Below are 26,998 nucleotides of genomic sequence, written 5' to 3' on the forward strand. Positions count from 1 at the left end.
ATAAGAAAACTGAAATTGAATTTAGCACTGAATTTTGCAATTGGCACTACTACCTTCATTTCTTTTCCTATGGAATATAGTCCTGGTTATACAAAATCTCTTCTTCCCTCTTATTTGGAAAGCACTGACTACTTTAACTCAACTATTGCAAAAGTTCTAAACGTTAATGGATTGGAGGACCAAGTTCCCCGCTTAACAGATGCCATAGAGCCTACACCTGTAGAGTTTCAGGGCTCAGTCCTATCCAACAGGGAATTTAGATGAACAAACCTTGCTGAGGGAGAATCAGCATGGCTTCTGTAAGGGTAAGTCTTGCCTCACGAACATTTTAGAATTCTCTGAAAAGGTCAACAGGCATGTGGATGCAGGAAAACCTGTGCGTATTATATATCTGGACTTTCAGAAGGCGTTTGACACAGTCCCTCACCAAAGGCTACTGAAAAAGCGCCACAGGGAATTAGAGGGCAGGTCCTCTCCTGGACTGAGACCTGGTTGAAGACCAGGAAACAGAGTGGGTGTCAATGGGCAGTTTTCACAATGGAGAGAGGTGGAAAGTAGAGGGCCCCAAGGATCTATTCTGGGACCTGTGCTTTTCAACCTGTTCATAAATGACCTGGGGCTCTTCTTACGTTCAACTTCCCAGCATGGATATGCACTGCATCCTGCCATGGGGGAGCAGTCACAGAGGCCTCTTCAAGGTAAGGAACCATTTGTTCCCTTGCCTCGGGCTGCATTGTGGGTGCTTTGGCACTGAAGAATTGGATAGGTTTTGGCCGTCAATCTTCTCTCCTCAAATGGGGAAGGAAACCAATAGCTGGGTCAGTAGTTCATAGAAAATACACCTTGCCACCAGACCTCATTGTGCTCATCCTGCCCCAGTTGACAACTCCCCAGTCCCAGACATGAGCATCTCCTACAGTTCCATTTTTACTTCTTGCCCCCAAATCCTCTTGTATTCTCAAACAGACCCTATTGATCCTGTAAGTCTAAACATCCTCACCACCCAAGCTTCTTTGTCCACTGATTAAAGGTTTCCATGACCAGGCAAATTGAAAATTCATGTTCTTCAACTGCTAATTTTAAATAGAATAGTAGGGAAATAAGTTGAACCATGTAATGGCAACTATTGGATGGTAAGCTTCCTTGCCTTGCTAAGGGCCTGGTTTTCTAACCGTAAAGATGGTTCAGTAATTTGTGTGGAGTTAACTTGTATAGTGCTTTATGGTGTTCCTCTTAATAGAGAAGCAGCCATCAAACATCCTGCTTTCAGGGTATGATTTTACAGTAACACCAGCCAAATCTTGCCTCCCCTGCATGCACACAGGAAAGCCCCAATGCATTTCTGATGCTTTCTTTAATCAGCTGGAAGAAAGGTTGCCAAATTCATTTTATTCTGGACATCTAGGAGGAGCCTTATCTAAATATCAGGACCAAGATGTGTTCCAGACACGTTAACATAGAACCAAGGCTCCAACAAGGAGAGAATCATGTTGCAGGATTCAGATGGAAGGTCTCTATGCAGTCCCCTGGAGCATAATTGGAGAATGCCTGTGCCTGAAACTAATGGCAACATTTTATTAGTTAAATAACTTTGCTCAGAGATAAAGCCTTGGAGGGTCAAGCTGCTCTATAAAGAACATCTTGATAAATGGGTTCAATAATGCAGATGCTTCTACAATCAGACTCTGTGGCCTGCGACACCAATGATGACAGCAACAGTCTTCAAGGTACTTGGTCTTGCTTTTTAAAGATGCTTATGCTTTTAGACTTAAAATGCTAGTCTAAAATCTAAAAAAATGCTGATGAGACAAACAACCCACTTCTTGAAATCTTATCTTGTTCCAGTAGTCTTCAATTAGAAAATCCATCAGTCTGAACATGTTCTAAAACTTGAATTCCCCACCCAACCCCAACCATTAAAATCAGGGCTCTCAAAAGTCCAGAGACTATATCAAACCCTCAGGGACCCCGATTTGGGCAATACCTCAACTTGTTAAAACTTATTCTTGTACTGTAGCACTTCAAGCTATAGGAAGGAAGATGGGTGTTGCCTGTTTGTAAAGTGATTCCTCATGAGGAGAACAAACCTCTTGCACATGTCAGGGAGAAGGCTTTTCTCTGACATGCTATCTTTGTGTATTTAGGAATGTTTTCATTGGAGGTAAGGAAAGACAGCGTTTAGATGTGCCCTTTCTCTCTCTCTCTCTCTCTCTCTCTCTCTCTCCCTCTCCCCTCCCCCCAAGGGCTACCATTCAGGAAAGCTTTACCACTTAATTCTGCTGATTGTATAAACTGACCCTCAAGAGGCCCAGGTTAAGTAGAGGTTTATTTTAGTAGTCTGTCTGCATACATTTTTAATGATGATGTTTTATAAATGTTGCCCACTCATATCTCTCTTGGGGATAAACTGGCTTATAAATCTAAATAAATAATAGACTGTATCTTGAAAATGGTTAAGTGAATCTTTAGTGGAATGTACCTGGGAACTTATTCAGAATTGTTTCATACTTAATATAGCACTCTGCCATGCTGCTAAGAAACTAAGGAGAGACTCTAGGTTTTAGCTTTGCCAAATAGCCCAGAGGCCTTCTCTTATGTAAGCTGGGGTAAAGGGTTTAACCTGACTGACTGGTAACAGTTTGTGTGTTCAAATGTTGTTCTATATTACTGCTAAATCTGGAATAATGTCAATTGGTAGTACCTTGTCTGTGAAAGGAAGCCTCCACGAGCCACAGATGTCTTCACTTGTTTAGCTACTTGGTCATGTCTTGGCATTTCTAGAATATCTTTGACGACATATCTAACTCCTTCTGGACGTAGTTATTTGAGGATAACAGGGCAGTTATGGAGACTGATCCTTTTGTTTACTTGGTCTCTTGAGCATATTGTTACCAAAGTACAGTACTTTTAGAACTGGGAAACCTTTTTATTTCCATGAGACTTGTAGCCCAATCCTAATCAACTTTCCAGCATTGATACACTTGCAATGCATTCCCAAGGAGGTCTTTGTGACTGCCCCCCCCACTGCAGAATGCACCATGTGCCCAGTTGGCACAGCTGCATTAGTGCTGGGAAGTTGGTTAGCACTGGGCTGTGAGAGAGCTCTAGGTTCATGCAAAGCATTTTTATAACATGTTCTTCTTGTGGTCAAAATTCTGTGTGTACTTTATCTCTGTGATGCCAGCATTATGTCCTTATTGCAGGTAGTAGTAGGAAATGGGCAATGGAGGAATTGAGGCTTGCCTAGGCTACCTAGTGAACTTATGGCTGAGGAGAGATTTGAAATGAAGGCTTCAGTTCACTTCACCACTATGTTACTCCTAGTTCTCATTGCCTTTATGTTAAATCATGTTTAGATGTCCAGGGGTCCACACCCTTTGGATGGCCTTGGTAGTCAACCAAAATGGCAGCTATCAAGACTCTGCCTTTCCACTAATGAAGATAGGGATTTGTATCTCTGTCATGTATCTCTATCATGTTGTATTCTAGAATACTCTATTCTAGAGTGCTTCTGGCACTTGGTGGTAGAATACTGGTTTCAGTTCCTGGTATTTCTAGGGTTAGAAATACTTTTTATGAAACTCTGGAGAGCGGCTGTCAAGTCAGAGTAGACTGTACTAAGCTAGATTGACCAATGGTCTACCTCATTTATTATTATTATTATTATTATTATTATTATTATTATTATTATTATTATTATTAACTATTTATATACTGCTTTTCAGCAAAAAGTTCACAAAGCAGTTTACAGAGAAAATCCAATAACTAATGGCTCCCTGTCCCAAGAGGACTCACAATCTAAAAAAAAAAAATGCAGAAGAACACCAGCAGACAGCCACTAGAAAAGACACTGCTGGGTGAGGAGGGCCAGTTACTCTCTCCCTGCTAAATGAAAGAGGCGTACCCACTTGAAAAAGTGCCTCTTACCCAGTTAGCAGAAGAAGAAATATCCTATATTCTGAAGCACACTATGAGATTCCATTTTCCTCTCGCCAGCTCCATGTTTTGGAGAACTAGAATTTGTCTGGGACAAACTGTACAGTATTTCTGGGGCAGAAGCAGTATTTATACTGACCACATTTGATGTACATGATGATTGTTGTAATGGAAGCATAGCATAATAACTTGGTTCATTCCCAATTCCAAACTTAAGTAAATAGCTGGGATTCTTTAGACTTATCAGTGCAGTGGGTGAATGGGATGCTTGTCAGGGTGAGGGTGGCAAGTACATTTGTTGGCCTCGGTGATGAAATTAGAGATAAATGTGTTGCATTGTATCACAAAAAATTAGGTGTCTTCCCCCCAATAGTTTAATCTTAATAGTTGCTTTAAGGACATCCCCCCTTAGTTAAATTGTATGAACCTATATCACATTGCAGCTGAGATCAGTTGAAGATAACATGATTTTTGACTGTTTAATAAAAAATATAAACAATATAAATGTAAAATCCCCTTTCGGAGAGACTGAATAAAAGCATTACTTGATGAGGGTACAAAATTTATACTGGCCAATGCCTGTGGGAAAGTGACCAGCATTTGTCTATGACCTAGAAGTGGCACAGGCTGGAGAGAGCTTTTCAATGATGGGTGCTTTTCATTCCAAGAACATAGCAGAAAACAGTACTGTCACTAGTTTGTGAAAGATCCTCAAACATTGTTCTCTTTGGAACCCCACACATGCGTGTGCAAAGAATCCCCAAGGCTTTTCCCTGTGCATCTGGGTGGGAAGCTGGTTCTAATGGTGCTTTGTGAGAAGAATGGATCTTAACATTTCATTTTTAATTGTAATGTTCCTTGTGACATGAAAGAAAACTTGGACCAGGTGTTCTACCAGAAGTTAAAATGCAGTGGAATTCTAGCAAGGTAGTGGTGATGAGTCATAGGGGACCAAAAAGCAAATAGAACTAGAAACCAGACATATCAATGGTTGGTTGCTAGCCTTCAGTCTCGAAAGACTGTGGTATAAGCCTACAGCACCTGGTATTCCCAAGCGGTCTCCCATCCAAGTACTAACCAGGCCTGACCCTGCTTAGCTTCCAAGATCAGATGAGATTAGGAATGTGCAGGGTAACAGTTGCTGCCAGACATATCAGTCTAGTCTAGTAACTTAATGTGGACAGTTTATTCAACTTCTTGTTTTGTTTTTTCTTAGGAGGCTGCTGGAGTCTTCACTCATTTCACTATCCCGTTATGATGGGGCAGGATCTCGGGAGCACCCAATCTATCCTGATCCAGCTAGGTAAGAATCTACATATACCTTTTTGTTTTAAATTAACAGTAATAAAGAAGAAAAGAATGAGAAGTAATAATTTTTGCGTGGTACAAGTGATGGGGGACAAGCATTTATGCAATCAGAACTTCCTTAAGAAAGTGATAGATAGTATTGCGATTAGAAGTATAGAATATAATTTTGTAAAAAGCCATCTTGGATTTGCTACATTATTAAGGGAAAGGGAATGAATGAGAATGTAACAAGGAAAATTGGCATTAATGATGACTGACTTGGACTTCAGTAGGATCTGGGAATTCGGAACACAGTAAGAGAACTGCAGAAAAATCTCTTGAAAAATTAAGAAATAATATAATAGAGGATGTGTTAATACAAGAGAATGTTTAGGTACTATAATTAAAGTGCCATTGATGACAGATCCTTTTGAAAAACACAAATCTATAAAGAATAAAGAGCAGTCTAGCCTGGAAGAAACAGTTTGAATACTGGATATCTTAAAAAAAAAACAACCTCTATGCTAAGTAAAGGCAAGGTGGGTATATGGCTAAGTGAATAAAAATTAATGTTACTGAAGAATATAACAGCAGTGAAATGAATTGGCAGGAGAAACATTCTGCAGGAAAAATAGACTGATCAGTACATGGGAAAGATGAAATCAGTTGTGTCTAAAATGATTGATATAAAATGAAGACAAGGCTGACCGCTTTAGGAGGTGAGAACTTTTTAGATATAGCTATTAATGGAATCAAGTGAAAGAATGATGAGAAATGGGCTGTGTGAAAAATGGCATAATCGGGATGATAAGGGTATTGGCAAACAGGATTGCTGAGTTATTTCTGGAATGTCAAAAATCACTGGGGTTTGAAAAACAAATGTGTGATAAGATAGAGTAAGATACTATAATTCAGGGTTGGGAACTTGACTTGAGCCCAAGTCACAAAAATCTGTGTTTTTACTGACTTGGCGACTTGTGAGTCGCGCACGCGGAAGACTCTGAAAAAGACTTGTGTCAGGGGCCCTTCGTGCTGACTTGAGTCTGCCTGTATCTGGGTGTGCTTGCTTACTGTTTTCATGGCATGAAAAACCATGTGGCACCAGGATTCCAACTTGTTGAGCAGTAGGGAGTTACAGCCACAAGGCAGGGAAGAGTTAATGCTTCCTTTCCCAGCCAAGTGGGAAGGAGGAAGGCATGAGCAGGCTTTTTGTTGTCTCTAACAGGAAGGATGGAATGAATGATCATTGGATCATCCATTGACTGAGGGAAAGCAGGAGGAAGAGCCCAAGAGGGTTCTTGCCTTATGGCTGCAGAAGCCTAGGGGGGAGGGGAAAGGAGGAGGATGTTCCATGTTTTTGTTTGCATGGCTGCTGTAAGCTTTGTTGTTACTTGGGTGGAGGAAGCCTTATTGAATGACTGCCTGCAATCGGACTACTTCTGATTAGAACTGGCAAGGATGGGGTTGTCCTCGTAAGCCTCGCAGCTGCTGCGTGTGACACTTCTCCCTCTTGCCACTTCTGTCCCTGCTCTCTTGCAATCCCTGCCATCCCTGCTCTGTTTTCAGATGGGCGGGGACAGCAGGGGAGTGAGTAAAGAGAACCCCCCCCTCCACAGACACACACTGGCAGCAGCCCTGTTTTTTCCATGGAGTGGTGGTGGGCTTTTTAAAGGGGACGGGTGACTCGACTCTTTTAGAGTCACTAAAGGGCGACTCAGTGATTCGGAAAGTGCCCCCGTTAGGACTCTTTTTGAGTCGAGTTGCGGGGACGGACGGACGGTGACTCAGTGACTCGATTCTAGCTAGCTGTTCGAGTCTAGCTATGCTGGATTTTCCCATCTCTGCTTTAATTCATCTCAAGGAATATACTCTCTCAGGTTGTATATGTCAGGTTGTGAAGATATCATCTATGTAACACCAACAGTCTTCTCAATTTTTAGGTAGAAATATATATTAAAATCCTTCATCATAAAAGTTGGTCACTTTAAGGTGCCATGGAAGAATCTAATCTTACAAAGATCTGCTTTCTATAGTGTGTGTGGTTTGTTTAAACTATTATTAACAGTATTTATATATCGCTTTTTGACGTAAAGTTCACAAAGCGGTTTACAGAGAAAATCAAGCAAACAGCTAATGGCTCCCTGTCTCAAAAGGGCTCACAATCTAAAAGGATGCAAAAGAACACCAGTAGACAGCCAGTAGAAAAGACAGTGCTGGGGTGAGGCGGGCCAGTTACTTTCCCCCCACTAAATAAAAGAAGAGCACCCACTTAAAAAGTGCCTCTTACCCAGTTAGCAGGGGTGCACTACTTCTTCTAGCTCTTGTTTTAATCCTATTTTTTTGTGGAAGAAGTCCTACAATGAACTTCATTTGCAATTGGTTGTCCTGATTTATTTCAAGGCAGAATTGAATTTAAGCAATCTTTGCTTGTGATGTCTCTTACTTTGATCACACTGCCTAGGGCTGGCAGTTTGACAGATTGTCTTTATACTTCTGAGCTGTCTGCGACAGATCAGGAGAGAGATCTTGGGGTGGTAGTGGACAGGTCGATGAAAGTGTCGACCCAATGTGCGGCAGCAGTAAAGAAGGCCAAATCTATGCTTGGGATCATTAGAAAAGGTATTGAGAACAAAGTGGCTAATATTATAATGCCGTTGTTCAAATCTGTGGTAAGGCCACACCTGGAGTATTGTGTCCAGTTCAGGTTGCCACATCTCAAAAAAGACATAGTGGAAATGGAAAAGGTGCAAAAGAGAGCGACTAAGATGATTACGGGGCTGGGGCACCTTCCTTATGAGGACAGGCTACGGCGTTTGGGCCTCTTCAGCCTAGAAAAGAGATGCCTGAGGGGGGACATGATTGAGACATACAAAATTATGCATGGGAAGGATAAAGTGGGTAGAGAGATGCTCTTTACACTATTACATAACACCAGAACCAGGGGGCATGAGTGTTGGGAGGGTTAGGACAGACAAAATAAAATATTTCTTTACTCAGCGTGTGGTTGGTCTGTGGAACTCCTTGCTGCAGGATGTGGTGACGGCATCTGGCCTGGATGCCTTTAAAAGGGGATTGGACAAGTTTCTGGAGGAAAAATCCATTACGGGTTACAAGCCATGATGTGTATGTGCAACCTCCTGATTGTAGAAATGGGCTATGTCAGATGCAAGGGAGGGCACCAGGATGCAGGTCTCTTGTTATCTGGTGTGCTCCTTGGCGCATTTGGTGGGCTGCTGTGAGATACAGGAAGCTGGACTAGATGGACCTATGGCCTGATCCAGTGGGGCTGTTCTTATGGTGTTGGAAGCAACAAATACATAATCCCAGGGGAAATTTGTTGAAAATCTCTTCGAAACGTATGTAGGGTCTACACTGTTAGCTGCTCCATGCCCTTCTCTCCTTCTTAAAAATATATTTATGGTATTTTGTCACTGTGTTTTCTGTGCAGTTGTGCACAGATCCCTTTCAGAAGTGTCAAGAGTTTAGGAGCGCAACCTGTCCCCTACTCTAAAGTGGGTGACCCCCAATACAGGTTTGTGTCACTAAGGTATGTTCTGATCAACAACCAACTGCATTCCCTTCTCTAACCCTTGCACCTCCTGATTCCTGAACTCTCACTTGCCTAGAAAATCCTGCTGAGCATGATCCTTTGATCTCCAAGATATGCAAAAGTGAGGTGTGTGCAATCTCTTGCTGCTGTTCAACACACACCTCACTTCATGTATCTTGGAGATCAAAGGATCATGCTCAGCAAGACGCTCTAGGCAAGTGGGAGTTCAGCAACTCTGCTTTAGAGGAGGAACCTGAGAAGCCTGCAGTGCTACTTCCTTTGCTTAAGGATGGATTAACTCAGTGTTATTCAAACTGTGAGGCGTAGCTCTTTAGGGAGGCGCCAAGAGGTGCGGGATGTGATACAGTCACACCCCTGGGCAGAATACAAGCAGGTCTTCTGCGCCACTTTTTTAACCTCTTCCTCTCCAACCGCTCCCTTTCTTGAAATTTGGGAATAGCACTAATGTGATGTGTGGTGGTCATAAGAATTATGGAGTATGTATGTGAAGCACTTTTAACACTCATGAATATGATTATAATAGAAATATGATAATAGTAAACTCTGTATATGGGTTAAGTTTCTCATGGTGAGTGGGACCTGCACTTTGAGTTGACCTTGTTGCAGTGAAGTTGCTTAGAGTTCATAGAGAATAGCAAGGGAGCTGTAGCTCTTTTGTGACATGCAGCACGTGTATTAATCACATATTTGAGATTGTTTTAAGCCTTTTGTTGACTGTCTTTCTACTGTTTGTGTATTAAGAATGCTAACACTTGTGTGACTTTAGGGGTGACATATAGGGGTGACATTTAGAAGAATGAGAGGATGCACTAGTGGCAGGGAGGAGGAGGAGCCAGATTCTTGCGATGGCATGCAGCTGGAGAGATCAAGAAAGCGAAAGATCAAGGATGGTTTCTGCTTTCTTGGGGATGAAGCAGTAATTTTGGAAAGAGCAAGAGAAGGGAGGGAGCAGTGAAATGGTTTATCAGCAGTGAATTCCAATTGAGAGGAGAAGGGCAGGTGGATGCCATAATGATGGAAACAAGCATTTGAAGTCTGAGGGGAAAATAGCTGAGGAGTGGAAAGACTAAAAAGAGAATTGGTTAAAGAAACAATTGTCAAAAGGCACAGTTTACTGCAAAAGTGACTTGCTCTCAAATGGGCACCAGTGGCTGACCTTTGGCAGCTGCCTTAGTGGACGGATTATATGCTCATGGAAGCTGAACTGTTTTTTCCCCTTGATCCAAGTCCCAGGTGATCCCATATAATAATACTGTTAATAATAAATGAGGTGCAGGAGGAAGGAATTACCAGAACCAGCAAAGCCAGGGCAGCGACTTACACCTATTTTGTATCTTGTAGTTCAGGGGTCTCCAAAAACCGGCCCCAGGGCCAGATGCGGCCCTCAGTGAGCCTCTATCCGGCTCGCAGCCAGCCTCTTGTCCCCTGAAAGCCTCTGGCCCACTTGACTGAACATGACCAGAGCTGTGCTCTGATTGCATCTGGAGGGTGTTCTGAGGGCTGGAGAGGCTGAGTGAATGAACCCACTCTTTCATTTATTCATTCATCTAAGTTCCATCTCTAATTTTTTTAATTTAAATTTCATATTTAAAATTTTTTCCGGCCCTCACCACTGCCTCAGGTATTTCATACGGCCCTCTGGCCAAAAAGTTTGGAGACCCCTGTTGTAGTTCAGAGATTTGTAGTCTTATGATATAAGCCTTGGTAATGGTAGTACGGTTCTGGTTACTGTAGGTGCATGTGTGCAGTGAGGCTATATAAAAAAGACTGTCATTGCTAATGCATTAGGGATGTTCATATGCTCATCTACATTAATAAGTTGACCACAAGCAAACCTGAGATGGGGGGGGGGAATGTGGCAAATCTTTCTGTACTGCCAACTAGTTTAGACAGTAAAGTTGCAGCTTTAAACATACTAACAGCCTGCTTTCCATTGTACTTGGTGAAAATTACTTCTGAACTAACAACTGTTTCTCTCATGTTCTCAGGTTGTCTCCTGCTGCTTATTATGCCCAGAGAATGATCCAGTATCTTTCGCGCAGAGATAGTATTCGCCAGCGTTCCATGCGATATCAGCAGAATCGGCTTCGTTCTTCCTCATCGTCTGCTTCCACATCTGAGAATACAGGTCCATCCGTAGAAGGAAATGATCTGGATTTCGAAGACTTTGAGTAAGAGCTTTGAGCGGAACGTATTCCACTAGATAGTTTGGCCATGACTTTTCAGGTCCACAAAAGTGCCTGGAACTTTCTGCAAGATCACAGGCTTAATTCTTGCCTTTCTAAAACTGAAATTTAAAACATTAATCAGTCTCTATTTCTAATGAGTGGAAGACAAATTACAGTAGCTGTTGCCCTCTGCAGCTTCCTCAACCCATTTTTGCCCAACCCACACATGTACACTTTTGATCCCAGCTGTGTATATGTAACGTTGGGCTGCAATGGTTTAATTTGCCATCCAAATACAAACAGAATAGGTGACTCAACTTAGGTCTTCTTCAGTTGTCCGATCCAAGGTTAGACTAACATAGGAGCTGAGGCTTCTGTGGTTGGGGTTGTCATAGAGTTAAAATCTTTTCCATGGGCTTTAAGATCATACTCAACTAGCTCATTTCTCCCTAATGTTTCACCCTTGACTATGAAGGGGATTATCAAAGGAGCATCTATATCCTTCGCTTTCTCTCTGCATTCAAGTGGCAGTGGGCTTTTGTAGAAGCCAGATTTTAACCTAAATTTCCCAGGTCTTACTAACTTTTTGACTGGGATAATTTGTTTAGAGCAGAGGTGTCCAAACATTTTGGCAGGAGGGCTACATCGTTTCTGATACTGTGTTGGGGGTTGGGGAAAAAGAGTTAATTTATATTTAAAATTTGAATACATTTACATAAATGATATAAGAGATGGAACTTACATGAATGAATGAAGCAGTAGCTCATGGCCTATAAAAGGCCTTGCACAAAGCAAGGCCAGCCTTTCCTTTGCTGCCGCTGCTGCATCACAAACAACTAGTGAATGGAGCCCTTGTCCCACAGCTCATGCAAGAGGTCGAACAGTTGCCCTTGTGCTGAGAGCAGTTGCATCGGGCCAGCATAGGCTCTAGCAAGTCTCCAGAGGGCCAGAGGCTCATTGGAGACTAGGGGGTCTCTGTGGGCCAGATTGAGAATCCCTGAGGGCCGCTAGTGGCCCCCAGACCGGGGTTTGGGCACCCCTGGTTTAGAGGCCTAAACAAATTATTTAGAGGACTTTCTCCCAGGAAAGTGTTATTAGGGTTGCCACCATAGTCTCTCATTCTCAGTCTCTCACTCTAAACTCAAATAAAAAACCAGCTTGAGGATTAAAAAACAGTCCAGTCTCCAAACAAGGAGAAGATGTTTCAGACCTAATTGATAAATTAAAGATCAGTAAGTCACCAGGCCCTGATGGCATCCACCCAAGAGTTATTAAGGAATTAAAGAATAAAGTTGCTGATCTCTTGACTAAAATGTGCAACTTGTCCCTCAAAATGGCCACGGTGCCAGAGGATTGGAGGATAGCAAATGTCACGCCTATCTTTAAAAAGGGAAAGAGGCGGGACCCGGGAAACTAGGCTGGTCAGCCTAACATCTATACCGGGTAAGATGGTGCAATGCCTCATCAAAGATAGGATCTCAAAACACATAGATGAACAGGCCTTGCTGAGGGAGAATCAGCATGGCTTATGTAAGGGTAAGTCTTGTCTTGTGGATGTGAGAGAACCTGTGGACATTATATATCTGGACTTTCAGAAGGTGTTTGACACAGTCGCTCACCAAAGGCTACTGAAAAAACTCCACAGTCAGGGAATTAGAGGGCAGGTCCTCTCCTGGATTGAGACCTGGTTGAAGACCAGGAAACAGAGAGTGGGTGTCAGTGGGCAGTTTTCACAATGGAGAGAGGTGAAAAGCGGTGTGCTCCAAGGATCTGTCCTGGGACCGGTGCTTTTCAACCTCTTCACAAATGACCTGGAGACAGGGTTGAGCAGTGAGGTGGAAAGTTTGCAGATGACACCAAACTTTTCCAACTGGTGAAGTCCAGAAGTGATTGTGAGGAGCTCCAGAAGGATATCTCCAAACTGGCAGAATGGGCAGCAAAATGGGAGATGCGTTTCAATGTAAGTAAGTGTAAAGTCATGAACATTGGGGCAAAAAAATCAAAACTTCACATATAGGCTAATGGGTTCTGAGCAGTCTGTGACAGATCAGGAGAGAGATCTTGGGGTGGTGGTGGACAGGTCGATGAAAGTGTTGACCCAATGTGGGGCAGCAGTGAAGAAGGCCAATTCTATGTTTGGGATCATTAGAAAAGGTACTGAGAACAAAGTGGCTAATATTATAATGCTGTTGTACAAAACTATGGTAAGGCCACACCTGGAGTATTGTGTCCAATTCTGGTCGCCACATCTCAAAAAGGATATAGTGGAAATGGAAAAGGTGCAAAAGAGAGCGACTAAGATGATTGGTGGTCTGGGGCACCTTCCTTATGAGGAAAGGGTTTGGGCCTCTTCAGCCTAGAAAAGAGACGCCTGAGGGGGGACATGATTGAGACATACAAAATTATGCATGGGAAGGATAAAGTGGATAGAGAGATGCTCTTTACACTCTCACATAACACCAGAACCAGGGGACATCCACTAAAATTGAGTGTTGGGAGGGTTAGGACAGACAAAATAAAATATTTCTTTACTCAGCGTGTGGTTGGTCTGTGGAACTCCTTGCTGCAGGATGTGGTGACGGCATCTGGCCTGGATGCCTTTAAAAGGGGATTGGACAAGTTTCTGGAGGAAAAATCCAATCCAAAAATCTGGAGGGATACAAGCCATGATGTGTATGTGCAACCTCCTGATTGTAGAAATGGGCTATGTCAGATGCAAGGGAGGGCACCAGGATGCAGGTCTCTTGTTATCTGGTCTGCTCCCTGGGACGTTTGGTGGGGCCGCTGTGAGATACAGGAAGCTGGAGTAGATGGGCCTATGGCCTGATCCAGTGGGGCTGTTCTTATGTTCTTATTCTATGACTCTGGAAAATATTTGCAGTTAGTAGTTTGAGGTGATCGAGTATCTGAAATAAGCTGTAAATGCCTCAACTTCCTAATGTACTCTGTGACCACATTACGCAAGTGCACGTGTTTGCATTTTATGACCTCAACTTTTTAACATCTCAATCTTTTAAAATTTTTTATGCATATTAGGATTCTTTCAAATGGTTGATTTGCATTCTTTACTTGTCATGGTTCTGATCAGGGCCGCCTAGTGTGCCCTTCAGGGAGAAAGGCGGAGTATAAATCAAATAAATAAATCTTCAGAAATAGTGTTGTAGCTCCCTAAAAATCTACAAAAAATATGCTTTGTGGTTCTGGGCCTTGATTATTTATGATTGATAAACTTGATTAGGCTAGCCTTTTCTCCTCCCAAATATCCTCCAGCTGGGATGGAAGAGATGGAGTGCTCCTCCACAATTGAAGCTGGTTCTGTGGTGCCACTAGCCATTGTGCCCTTGAGTGTGCAGGTAAAACTCCTCCTGCAGTGGATGGTCAGGACATGGCTCCTCCCTTAGAGCAGCAGGAAATAATCTTCTGGAAGATAATTTATGGTTGAGGCAGGACCTATTCAATGGAGCTGTCATTTCATGCTTCATCAATTAACTACTTGGAAGCACAGGGGAGTATGTCCTCCCCTTTTTCATTGTGGTTTTGTTTGTGTAAGATGTAAATGAACGGGGAACTGTAGAAGGGTTAGGTGCCTAATAGCTTTCCCTGAGCAGCACCACAGGCTGGAGGAGTAGGAGTGAGGCAGCCTGCTGGGGCCCATTGTGATGAGGAAAGCTCAGCAAGAGCAATCCTCAGTTATTTCCATTACTGCCTCCTATTCATCCTCTGGGGAAGGGGGTTCTGTTGCTTAAAAAAGAACGGTACATTCTTCATTCACAGGGCCAGATACCTGTGGAGAAATGTGTTCTCCTACAGATAATATTCACACAAGGAAGGGGCCCATTCAGGAAAGCGATTCAGTCAGCCATACCATGGCTGCCTTTTATTTCACACTGAGTGGGGGGGAAGGAGTGTGCTTCTGTCCTATGCACTAGCTGAGCTTTTTGGTAATGTGTTCCATTGTGGTCTCTATGCATTTGAGATATTTGCTTCTTTTCTATGCAGTTATCCTCTTCTGCTGATAGAAAAACTGGTACAGGGTCTTCAGAAGTAGAACCTTTTTGTTTCATCCATCCAAAGAGGTTTTATCCTTCTTTTTTGCTTAAGTTTTTGGTCTCCATTTCCTTGCATCACTCAGGAGAGCAAAAACACATATCACCTTTTAAAAAATAAAAGTCTTTCAAGGGCAGAAGTATGATGTATGGCTCTTGCCTGTACTTTATGGAGCAGAAAGTTCTGGGGTGTCTTGCCCCAAGGATGTAAATTCATTAGCTTCTTATGATTATAAATCCTTATGCACAACATCATATATAGATTGTTTTTTTTCTGCTTGATTAATTGATTAATTCTGGTTGTTGTACACCACCTTGACTCTGAGAAAGGCAGAGTATACAGTTTTAAAATATTCATTGGGCTTTCTGAAACTGCACAATACACTTTTGAATTGGGAGAATGTTGACAATGTTTGGAAAATATGTGTTTTGTTTAATCACACATGCTTATGATTCCTTATGCTTCATGTTAAAGCTACGTGTTAACACCATTACAGTATTTTATTCAGAGCACTATCATTGGAGTTGCACCTCCTGTAAGTTACTTTCTTGAACACAAAATGGTTAAATTTCCAGACTTTATATGCAAAATTCCTGCATATAAATATGGCAGTGTCCTGCATTTCCGTCATCTGTTGTGAGCAAGTGATGGAGGGAGAGCAGATTTTATTGGACTGGAGTCTGGACACACACTGAAATGCTGATATATTTGGGGCAGTACAGTATTCAGCTATCTATAAACCCTTTTGTAAATCCATCATCACTGTTTCTTAAGGGATGCCTCCTGTGTTTAAATATGCATTGCTAATAGAATATAGATCAGAAACCACTTCCTATACAGTAACTTGCTTTGTACCTCTTTTCAGTCTTCTGACAGTTTTGGTAGGCATCAGTGTTGTACCACCTCTGTCAGCCCAATCCTGAGCTGCCTGCCATTTGGGACTGCCACGACTTCAAGAATGGCTGGTGCAGTATCCTATGCGTACCAGGCAGCCCATAGCGGCTCCTCGGGGGAAGGAGACTTTTGTTGCCTTCCCCTGGGTAAGGAAAGTGACCTGCAATGGGGCTACTTGATTCTGTGGCAGCTCTTGAGCCAGCACAGAATCAAGGAGCCCCATGTTGGGCCATGGAGCCCAACATGGGGCTCAAGATCTGGTGGAGCTGAGCTCTGCCGGTCCCACACCCTCTCACACTGCTCCCTCCTCCTCACCACCGCTGAGCGGGTTGGGAGAGTTGCCAAGTGGCAGAATGCTCACCCAGCACTGGAGTGGGCCCAGTGCAAGCTCACGCTGGGCCTGTGGTAAGGCTCAGAAACATACCTTACAGTATGTTTGCGACAGTGCATGCCAGTTGAAAGCCGGCACATTTCATCCTGTGTTCTGCAAACTTCACTATGCAAACCTTACAATGTAGATAAGGGGTTCTGAACTGGATGTATGGATCTCTAAGTGATCCATAGATGGGTGTCGGGGCCCATGAACCGGGTGCCAAAATAATTTTGTGAGTGTTTATGTGCTTTTCTGGGGAGGGTTTCCTTTGCTTTCATCAGATTGTCAAAGGGTTGCATGATAATAAAAAAGTTAAGAACCATTGATGTAAACAGAGCCTCAATCTGTAAGGAACCTTCGTGCACTAGTCATCCAAAATTGCATTGAGCATCTATTGAAACAAAAGAAGAGCTGGTGATCTCCTAGTTGGAGAAATTGGATGATTAATTTTCTAATTATTATAAAAGTTAAAGTACATATATAATACCATAGTGTAGTCATTGTGTTCTCTTAGCTTTAGTAAATCCGATTGCCCTATCACTTTGTGTTCAAATGCTATCTTAGCCACTCTGCTGGATGTTTCTAAAATATTGGTAAGGAAAACTTAGGAGGCAAAAAGGGGACATGATTGAGACATACAAAATTATGCAGGGGGTGGACAGAGTGGATAGGGAGATGCTCTTTACACTCTCACATAATACCAGAACCAGGGGACATCCACTAAAATTGAGTGTTGGGCGGGTTAGGACAGACAAAAGAAAATATTTCTTTACTCAGCGCGTGGTCGGTCTGTGGAACTCCTTGCCACAGGATGTGGTGCTGGCGTCTAGCCTAGACGCCTTTAAAAGGGGATTGGACAAGTTTCTGGAGGAAAAATCCATTATGGGGTACAAGCCATGATGTGTATGCGCAACCTCCTGATTTTAGGAATGGGTTAAGTCAGAATGCCAGATGTAGGGGAGGGCACCAGGATGAGGTCTCTTGTTATCTGGTGTGCTCCCTGGGACATTTGGTGGGCCGCTGTGAGATACAGGAAGCTGGACTAGATGGGCCTATGGCCTGATCCAGTGGGGCTGTTCTTATGTTCTTATGTTCTTAAAGTCTTGAGAAGAGTTGGTGGGGGGGTAGCCTTAGGAATGCAGCAGGAGTAAAAATACTGAGAATTCCTAGATCTGGTGTGAGTCACAAATCTATAAAAATAAAAACAACAGCTTTAAAGACTGACCAATTTATTTCAGCATAAGCTTGTGGACCACATCAGCATATGCATCATCTTGCAGATCTGATGCATGCAGTTTTTACTGTTTCAACAAACTAATGCAACTATCCCACTGAAAGATCTGTGATGGCGTGGCTTGATCAGACACGACAGATGAATAGCAAGCAAGATGCCCAAATTGAAACCATCCATTCAGATCTTTTTCACTCTTTCAACCCGCTCTTCTCCCCATTCCTCCATCTCACTTGATGAGTTGGCTGTTGCCGTTGTATCCCTCTGTGTACCCCCTTGATACTATTCCTTCCTGACTTCTGGTTTCTATCTTGCCTAGCATTTTCCCCTCCTCTCCATGTATCATAAACTTGGCTCTTTCTTTACTGTATTTATTGATGCTACAGTCTGTCCTATTCTCAAAAAAACTATCTCTTGGTCATCTCTCTCCCAACTTTGGCTCCGTCTCCCTTCTATTGCTTGTTTCCAGTCTCTTGGAGCCTCTTGCTTATTCCCTCTGCCTTTGCATTATTTCTTGCTCTGTCCGTTGTGTCTTTTCCAATTTGTTGACATTCCCCTGCATAACTTTAAAATGGCCTTTAAAAGTTCACTAACAATTTCTTTGTTGTCAAATCCTAAGGTCTCTTTTCTGTCCTCATTCTTCATGATTTCTTTGCTGTGTTTGACGCAGTTGATCATTCCCTCTTGCTTGACTTCTTTTATGTTCTAGATCTCCATGGTTCTGTCCTCAGATGTTTCTCTTCCTCCCTGCCTAATTATGTAGATAATGCTACTATCCACAGTGGGGAGCTCTTCCTCTACTCTTCCTTTCTCTGTTGGGTCCCCAAGGGATCTATTCTTGGCCTTCTGCTACTCTCTTTAGATGCTGCCCTTGGGTGATCTCATTACATCTTTGACTTTCAGTATCACTTGTATGCTGATGATATTCAACTCTCTCTACCCCAGAACTTCTCTTTTCCACCTAATCTTTTATGTCCAACTGTATGACATTTCTGCTTGGATGTTGTTGTTGTTGCAAACGTACTATGTTCAAATTTAAACGTCTTGTCTCTTCTCCGAAGCCCTTCTTTTTTGTACTTTTTCCCTGTTATCATCTGTCCTGTTGAATAGGGTCAAAACCTTGGTTACATCTTTGACTTCTTTTCTCTATATCCAGTCTGTTGCCAAATCCTTTCACTTCTGCCTCTTGTACTTTACAAAATACAGCTCTTCCTCTTTGTCCCCCAGTGAAAACTCTGGAACATGCCTTGTAATCTCGTTGACTTCTGAAACCTTATCTAGTCTTTCGTTACAATACTTTGAGCACCATTTAGCATTCTGCTGCCAAAATTCTTTATCTCTTTTCTCTGATTATATCACACTCCTTATTCCTGTTGGTGGTAGTGAAGAATATCTTTGATAAAATTATAAATTTAATTTATAATTTAATTTTAAATTCTTATTCTTCCAGCAAAAGCTCCTGGCCTGTATCTTCAAGGTCCCCATGATCTTGCCCCTCACTCCTTACCTCTCTCTTTTCATGTCCCACTAAACTGCTGTGTGTGAGCTTCAGTTCTTCAGCTCCACCACCTCCAGCCATCCTAAGGTCTCCTGCTCTCTCAAAATGCTTCTTCTTGTCACCTGCGGCCTCCTATTTGCCTGGAATGCCTTTCCAGATCACCTGCTCCTCTCTTACTTTAAATCCCTCCTCAAAATCCACCTTTTCTTTGCAGCCTTTAGGACAAGTCCCAATCAGTATATTTTACTGGAACTAAGTTATACATGTGCACATGAAATAACTGCATATATTTCCATGTTCACCTTGTTACCATCCCTCCTCTCCATCTCCCTTGTGACTGTTTCCAGGTTGTAAGCCTCTCAAGGCAGGGACTTGTCCTCTCATTCATTGGTTGTAAAGCTCCATGTGTGGGGGGGAGGAGGAGAGAAACTCCAAACACACAAGCCTGAATAAGTATTTCCCTTTCCATTGCCAGGTCTAAAAGATCTAATGTGAAGATGCTTTTTATGTTCATAGCCCTGGTGACGTTTAAATCTGCACAGATGTGCCTTTATATGGTTGATGTTTGATACTTCAGCTTATTTCAGTATGCATTCATTGTGTTCTGTCTTTTCCTTCTAAAATTTCCAATTGCCATGGTAGCCAATAAACCCTTGAATGCAATAGTTCATTGTTGGATTTGTCATTATTTAACAGTGAGATGAGGATCTGAGGAGGTTCACTTGCTTTCAGGGTCAGAATATAGACTAGTGACTTGATTCTTTCCATTTGGATTTCCTGTAGCAATTAATCTTCAACATTTAGCCAGGGTTTTTTGATAGTGCTTAGCATTTGACCACGTGATGAATTCTCTTGTATTAGATGCTTGTCAGAAGTACTTGATCTTGTGAAGTGCTTTCCTGTGTTGTAGAAGTATTTTTATTCTTCCCTAAATGGCTCTGTAAGAAGTAATCAAGGCTGTGTTTTGTTCTGTGTGGTTTTTTTAAACTGTAGGGAGAGCCATTAATAACTGACTACCTGTAATCCTGCAGGCTTAAAACGTTAGCTAACAAATTGGCAAGGGATAGTCTGTTGTTTCCCCTGGGAAAAATGGGATTGATCACATTTAACAACTGAGAAAGGCAGCCTTAAACTTAGTGGAAATGGCAGTCTGGTTCTATGTGACGGGTGTTATATAAATTGAGGTTGTTACAAAAGTGAGATTTGAGTAGCACAGGGAGAATCTATTCTAGCATTTTCACAGCCAAGGCAGGACTTTGTCTTGCATTTTTCTAATGCTGTATTCTTCAATCTTTTGCATTTCTAGTCTATCTCTTGGGAGATTATTTTCACAGTCTAATATATATCCTTGTCAGGAAAATGCTTTTGTGCAATTTGATTGTTGTTTATTTCAGCACACTTCTCACAGTTCTTTTATTCAAGTAAGAATATTTCATTCCGTATGGTGATAGAACTGATCAAAATTCTGGAATTATTTTCTTTGCCCACTGTTTAAGCCTGTATTTTTAATTGACACGCTTAAAGGAAAAAATTTTAAACTCAGTTGAACACAGTTTTAAAATAAGGTTTGAGAAAGAGAATCCCATTCTTGCATTTTCCTTCCAGCATCTCTACCTTAATCTTGAATTATCATGAGTTAATTTTTCTGGTGATGTGATTGTATATCTGTATATAACAGTTACATTACTGGCCAATTACTACACATTAGTACAGTTGGACTTTCCATAATGCTACTTCCTTTAGTACTGATTTACAGTGCTTTCTGGTCAGTGTTACAGTAATCAGTGTTACAGTGCTTTTTTGTCCCAGCATGACTGACAGCCATTCTAACCAATGAGAGCAGTGCATTCTCTGCGAGTCAGCATAATTTCCTGCCTGTTAAATCAAGGATGTCTCTTGTAACACTGTTTCATGCAGTGTCCAACTTTCAAGAAATGTACCGCTTTGAAGAAACATCAAGAAATGTCCCCCCCACAGTTTATGCCAATTTGCCCTTTGCTAAAATATGTGATCAGATACTAATGAGCAGTAGAACTGGTGATCTGAAGTCAACACAGAAATCCTAGGCATGAAATAGTTCTGTCTTTTTTTTACCTGGACAACTTGTGAGTTCACTAAGGAGACACTGTGCTATGTGTGTATGGGTACTCAGAGTTGTGTTTACTACAGTCTGTTAACACTCTGTCAACACCCATTTTTGTATCTTGGCACAGTGCAAATAAGCTGTTGCCATACCAATTTTTCTTATACTAGGAGGGAGCTGAAACTGAAAATATGATTAATTCTAAACAGGTTAGTATATTCTAGATATGAATTGTGGAGTACCTTGATCCCATACTGTTTACAAAGGCAAGCAGGAAAGCAGGGAGTAGTTTGGATATTTCTGAAAATACCAATACTTATTCTGGCATTGAATGCTGAGAGAGTTTGGCGACATAGAGTACCTGGCAGTTCTCATCATGAAAATTTGACTTTCCCTCACTATTTGGAAAGTTTGCTTAAGGATGAAATATTCTTGATGTATTAACTTGCTTTCAAATGTGCACATTCTACACACACACACACACACCATTTCTTGGTTTCTGATATATAACTGATTTGCAGCATATTTACTGTGGTTTCTGTCACTTCACTGAAATGAATGTTACTTCTTTGTAAACATCAAGAATAATTTCTTGATGCAGGGGTGGGCAAATAGATGACAAGCTGCACCTGCTGAAATTCTCTCTCCTATACAATTGTTAAAGGTCCAGGATCCCTAAAGTTGAAAGTTTGCCCACCCCTGCTCTAAAGAAAGGATTAGGGATCTGTTCTGTGACCAGAAATCATCTGGCCCGTAATCCCTCCAAAAGATATATTCACCTGGCCTGCAGTGACAAGATGTTGTCATGCTTTTGTACATGAGGAAACGTGTGATCCTTAAAAATTCCTGACTTGCTCTAAACCAGGGGTGTCCAAAGTTTTTGGCAAGAGGGTCACATCATCTCTCTGACACTGTGTCAGGGGCCAGGGAAAAAAAGAATTAATTTACATTTCAAATTTGAATAAATTTACATATGTTTATATAAATGAATATATTAAAGATGAACTTATATGAATGAATGAAGGTCTTGCAATAGCTCAAGGCCTATAAAAGGCCATGTACAAAGCAAGATTGGCCTTTCCTTTGCTGCTGCAACTGCATCACAGATGTGAAACAATAAGCAGTGGAGGGGAGCCCTCATCCCACAGCTCATGCAAGTGGTCATACAGTTGCCCTCATGCTGAGAGCATGTATGCATTGCTGAAACAGAGACGCCTGCGTTGGCTTGGTCATGTCGTGAGAATGGATGATGGACGGATCCCAAAGGATCTCCTCTATGGTGAACTCGTGCAAGGAAAGCGCCCTACAGGCAGACCACAGCTGCGATACAAGGACATCTGCAAGAGGGATCTGAAGGCCTTAGGAATGGACCTCAACAAGTGGGAAACCCTGGCCTCTGAGCGGCCTGCTTGGAGGCAGTCTGTGCAGCATGGCCTTTCCCAGTTTGAGGAGACACTTTGCCAACAGTGTGAGGCAAAGAGGCAAAGAAGGAAGGCCCATAGCCAGGGAGACAGACCAGGGACAGACTGCACTTGCTCCCGGTGTGGAAGGGATTGTCACTCCCGGATTGGCCTTTTCAGCCACACTAGACGCTGTGCCAGAACCACCTTTCAGAGCGTGATACCATAGTCTTTCGAGACTGAAGGTTGCCAATACAATACGCTGAGAGCAGTTGCGTAGGGCCAGTGTGGGCTCCAACAAATCTCTGGAGGGCCAGAGACTCATTGGAGACTGGGGGCTCCCTGAGGGCTGCATTGAGAGCCTCGAGGGCTGCAATTGGCCCCAGGGCTGGGATTTGGGCACCTCTGCTCTAAACAACTTGAGTCCTGCAACTCTCTTATCTCAGAAATTTCAGTGTCTTGGGACACAGTATTCTTTTGGTACATAAAGTATTCAGGGTTCCTATCCAGGATATATCGAACATCTTGTTATAGGGAAGTCTTAATATATCACAATACATCAAGTTTTTAAAAACAGTTATTGCTAAATTGGCTGTACAATCAGCCCTAAATAGTTAATTTCAATACATGAGAGTATAAAAATCAGAGGCTACAATTTTATCTACATTTATCTTGAAGTAGGCCCCTTGGAACAGAGTAAATATAGCATGTAAATCTTAATATAGCACTTAAACATGTGTGAGAATGTAAACACTTTTCAAACCTTACGCCATTGTTTGTCTTTGGATTATGATAATAGCACCTGCTTTTCTCGCCCTCTCTTGGCAAAATTTAGAGGCTACATAATGAATGGCAAAAAGGCTGCCACCTACCCACCTTGAGCAGTCAGAAGGAATTTTTTTAGTATCTTTTTAAAGGGGGTTGAAATCTTGAGCTAGCAACACTGCAGCACCAACCACCCCAACTCCTTTGTGTTGGAAGCTGAAAATGTTTGTATTTTAAAACTACAGAGATATATACATAAAGGGACTTGGTCGCCATAGACTATGTTGTCACCACAGACTTTTGAGAGGTTCATAACTGCAGGGGAATTAGGCAGTCCTCAAGAGGTGAACATGTTTTGCTCTTGGCTTGGATCAGGATACTCTGACCATATCAGTTCAGTTAAACTGGATTAGTTTATAAGATTTTTACTCCCATGGCCTTTAGTTTGTCCCTTAATTTATGTTGCACTAGTTGAGGAGGTAGAACTTTGACTGAAATGCTTATCAGCCTTTTAAAAAAAAAAGATTTCCTAACTTGTAGTTTCTTAGCTACCTTCTGAATGCACAATACACAAGATAGGCTTAATTCTTTCCTTGTTCACCTGCAAAACTTCTTGCATTGTAGTCCAGTGCATCTCTACTCAGAAGCAAGCCTTACTGAGTTCCATGGGACTTACTCCCAGATATGTGTTTAGGATGGCAACCTTTTTATCAACTTATTTTTATGTTTCTTTAAAATAAAAAATTTTCTAAAAGTTTTGTGTTCCAGGTTGATAAATTTCAACATGAATAAGTATAAGCTAAAGTCTAAATAATAATTATGAAAAACTTTTCTAAAGGGAGGTGCATAACATTTGAAATAATGTCTAGCACTCTGAGCTTCTCTGAGGAGAGAGGTCTATGAAATTAGCTCTATAACCTTTAGGCTTTGCTTTTAAAAGCACCAACATAGGATTTTCCTGCTAGACTGTTCTTAAGCTTTAGCTGGTACAAAATGCTGTAGTCCACTGCTGTAGAGGGAATACATGGTCTACTGGAACATCCAAATTCCTTATTACCTTGCAGGTTCAATTCTAGGTGCCAGTAGACTTTTGAAGACATGCAGCGCAATCCTGAGCTGTGCTTTTTGCACGTTTGCACCTCCTCGTGAGTTGGCTAGGCCGATGCGCAGAGACTGGAATAAGCCTCTGTGCCAACAGAGGGTCCGAGTCTTGTGTCAGTCAATGCAAACTCTAGGGTGGGTGGGGAGGAGGCAGGAGGGAGGCATTTTGGGGTGAGGGGAGGGGGGCTGTGGATGGCTCTGGGGACGGGCAGGGAGCCCATGTTCCCCGGGGAGTTTGGAGCAACTTCAGGCTGCTCTGCTCTCCTCGGACTTGTGCCTCTTCAGGGTGGCTTACCTGGAATTACTTTGGACACCTATCCTGCGCTGGATATAGCTTAAGCCTCTTGGCTTACCTGTTCCAGCTCAGGATAGAATTGCGCCCTTAATGGCTTAACCGCAACTTACATTGGGAAAGCATTTGTGAAGATGCCCCCACTAAAGTTTGCAGAGGTGTTCCTTTTCCATATCCACATGTCTGTAAGCAGGAGGAGCTGGGCTTTTTCCTGTTAATAAATTTGTGATGTTGAGTGCGTGTTTTTTGTAGTTTTAAATCTTTTATCCAATTTTGTGTTTTGAGCCTTGGTTCTTCTTGTTCCCCCATTCTGCAGATGCCTCTTATTCTGCTTTCAATCTCTTGGGAAACCAGAGCAAAATGATAGGAAGAGAATTGCGTACATTTGGTGTTAAGCTTCATGACACACAGTGTACATGTCTTTTTTGTGGGGGCTCCTAAATGGTGTACTATTGATCTACTTCTTAATGGGCTGGAGAGAAGTCGCAGAGAGCGAATCACGAACAAAATGTATTTTCTTTGCAGAGCCTTGCTGGCTGTGTACAGACTGGGGGCTCCAGCTCCAGACAGATGGGGTGGGAGGGAGAGAACCTCTGCACTTGTTGCTCTTTCTTAAAAAGTAGCAATTCTAATAGTCTCAGTAAGGTGGTGAGGTACACTAGTATTTTGTGAACTATCCATCATGTAATGTTAAGAACCTTAATTTTATATTTTAATGAACCTAGGAGCATTGTAAGAACGTATTCTTGAAACGTAGGAGCATCTTTCTAATTTGGTGTTTCAGGAAAAAACACAAAACAGAGCTGCTTGTCATAAGCACTTTCTAAAATACAATTGGTAGACTAGCACTGTAAGAACATTAGAGTCCTGTGGGATGAGGCCAAAGGCTCATCAGGTGAGCCTCCTGAGAAGGCCACAATTGGAAGATAAGAACATGTCCCTCTCCTGCTGTTGCTCCCTTGGAACTGGTTTTCAGAGGCATATGCAGCTATCATAACTATTAGCCAGTGACAAACTTGTCTTTGAATTTGTCCGATTCCCCCTTAAAGTCTTCTAAGCTACTAGGCACAACATACACTACAATCTGAAAATATAATCAGAAAGTGTTCTCTTGTGATCAATAGATTTTCTGCATAACTTAAGGGACAAACTTAGAATTGGTCTGTGTATAATAATGATTCTTGGTCTCTGAAGGATGTGAAAGTTTGAGGCGTATACAGCAATTAACCAGAATTTATATTGGGTGAACTCACTATGACCACTAGGCTACAGCAATTTATACCACCCTTGCAAACACTTTTTGGCCTGTAATAGATTTGGAAAAATGTTGGCCAACTTCAAAGTTTGTGCTAGCTTCTGCTTTTGTGTGTTAGAGATCATTGTGATGAACACTAATGGAGTGTAGTTTAAAATGGCTTTCAAAACTTGTTAATGCTTGACTGTTTGAAAATGCTTGACTGCTTGATTCAATATTGATGAAAACTGGTTTGATTAGGAAAAAGAGTATCTGAGACTTATTTTTGCCAGGTAAAACTTAATTATGAAATTTCCTTTCCTGAAGGGACAATGGAGACCGATCAAGACACCGCGCCCCTCGGAATGCCCGTATGTCTGCACCATCCCTTGGACGCTTTGTTCCCAGGTAAGGCCTGCATATGCTACAAGAGCAAAATAACTAGGCTGTCTGTTACCCACATTCTTACTGGACTTGGCAATTTTTCTCAGTGTTTTCTTTTCTCTCCCTCCCTCCAGGCGTTTCTTACTGCCAGAGTACTTGCCTTATGCTGGGATTTTCCATGAACGTGGACAACCTGGTTTGGCCACTCACTCCTCTGTTAACAGGGTTTTGGCAGGTAAGGATCTCCTGTTCCCTTTTTTCCAATATGATTATGCCTACATAGATGGTCTAGGATTGGTGTGAAAACCAAAACTGTGGCCCTGGCTGTAGTTTATTAAGAGAGACTGAAGTAGTAAGATGTACTACAGTGACTGACAGCCATATACCTTCATTGTACATAGCTACTGATAATGCAGATTCTGTACTTTAAGAGGAGGTACATGTAAGGGGATCTTGGTATAGAATCCAAAAAAGAATGGGGCAGAACAATTTTTTTAGCTCCACCCAGTCACAAGTGTTTCTGTTTCTTTCTTTAAAAATTAACATTCTGACGAGCTAATGATTGGTTTGCTGCAGGTCCCTCTAATTCAATTATAGGGTGCCTTGTTCATGTTCTGGCTTGTAAAGCTGCTCAAGAACAGTTCAGATTCAATTAGGATTTTAATAGGTGCATATTAAAACTTTGGCTGCATCTGCTTATAGTGCACAGAAAATCAGAGAGCGCTGTGTGGGTG

The 26,998-nt window shown here is 42.1% G+C and overlaps 1 protein-coding gene and 1 pseudogene across 2 annotated transcripts in view; one reads left to right on the forward strand and one right to left on the reverse strand.

The window, feature by feature from the left end:
* AMBRA1 (autophagy and beclin 1 regulator 1) overlaps positions 1–26,998 on the forward strand; it is a 177,550-nt gene that overhangs the window by 42,756 nt on the left and 107,796 nt on the right. For both annotated transcript variants that reach the window (XM_066636722.1, XM_066636723.1), the window contains 4 exons: positions 5,153–5,239; positions 10,783–10,965; positions 26,208–26,288; positions 26,399–26,499. In XM_066636722.1, the coding sequence (XP_066492819.1) occupies positions 5,153–5,239; positions 10,783–10,965; positions 26,208–26,288; positions 26,399–26,499 (452 nt within the window). The remainder of the gene's footprint in view (positions 1–5,152; positions 5,240–10,782; positions 10,966–26,207; positions 26,289–26,398; positions 26,500–26,998) is intronic.
* Positions 4,966–5,085, reverse strand: LOC136638033 (5S ribosomal RNA; annotated as a pseudogene).

This window comes from Tiliqua scincoides, chromosome 1, assembly GCF_035046505.1.
Source record: "Tiliqua scincoides isolate rTilSci1 chromosome 1, rTilSci1.hap2, whole genome shotgun sequence".
NCBI lineage: Eukaryota > Metazoa > Chordata > Lepidosauria > Squamata > Scincidae > Tiliqua > Tiliqua scincoides.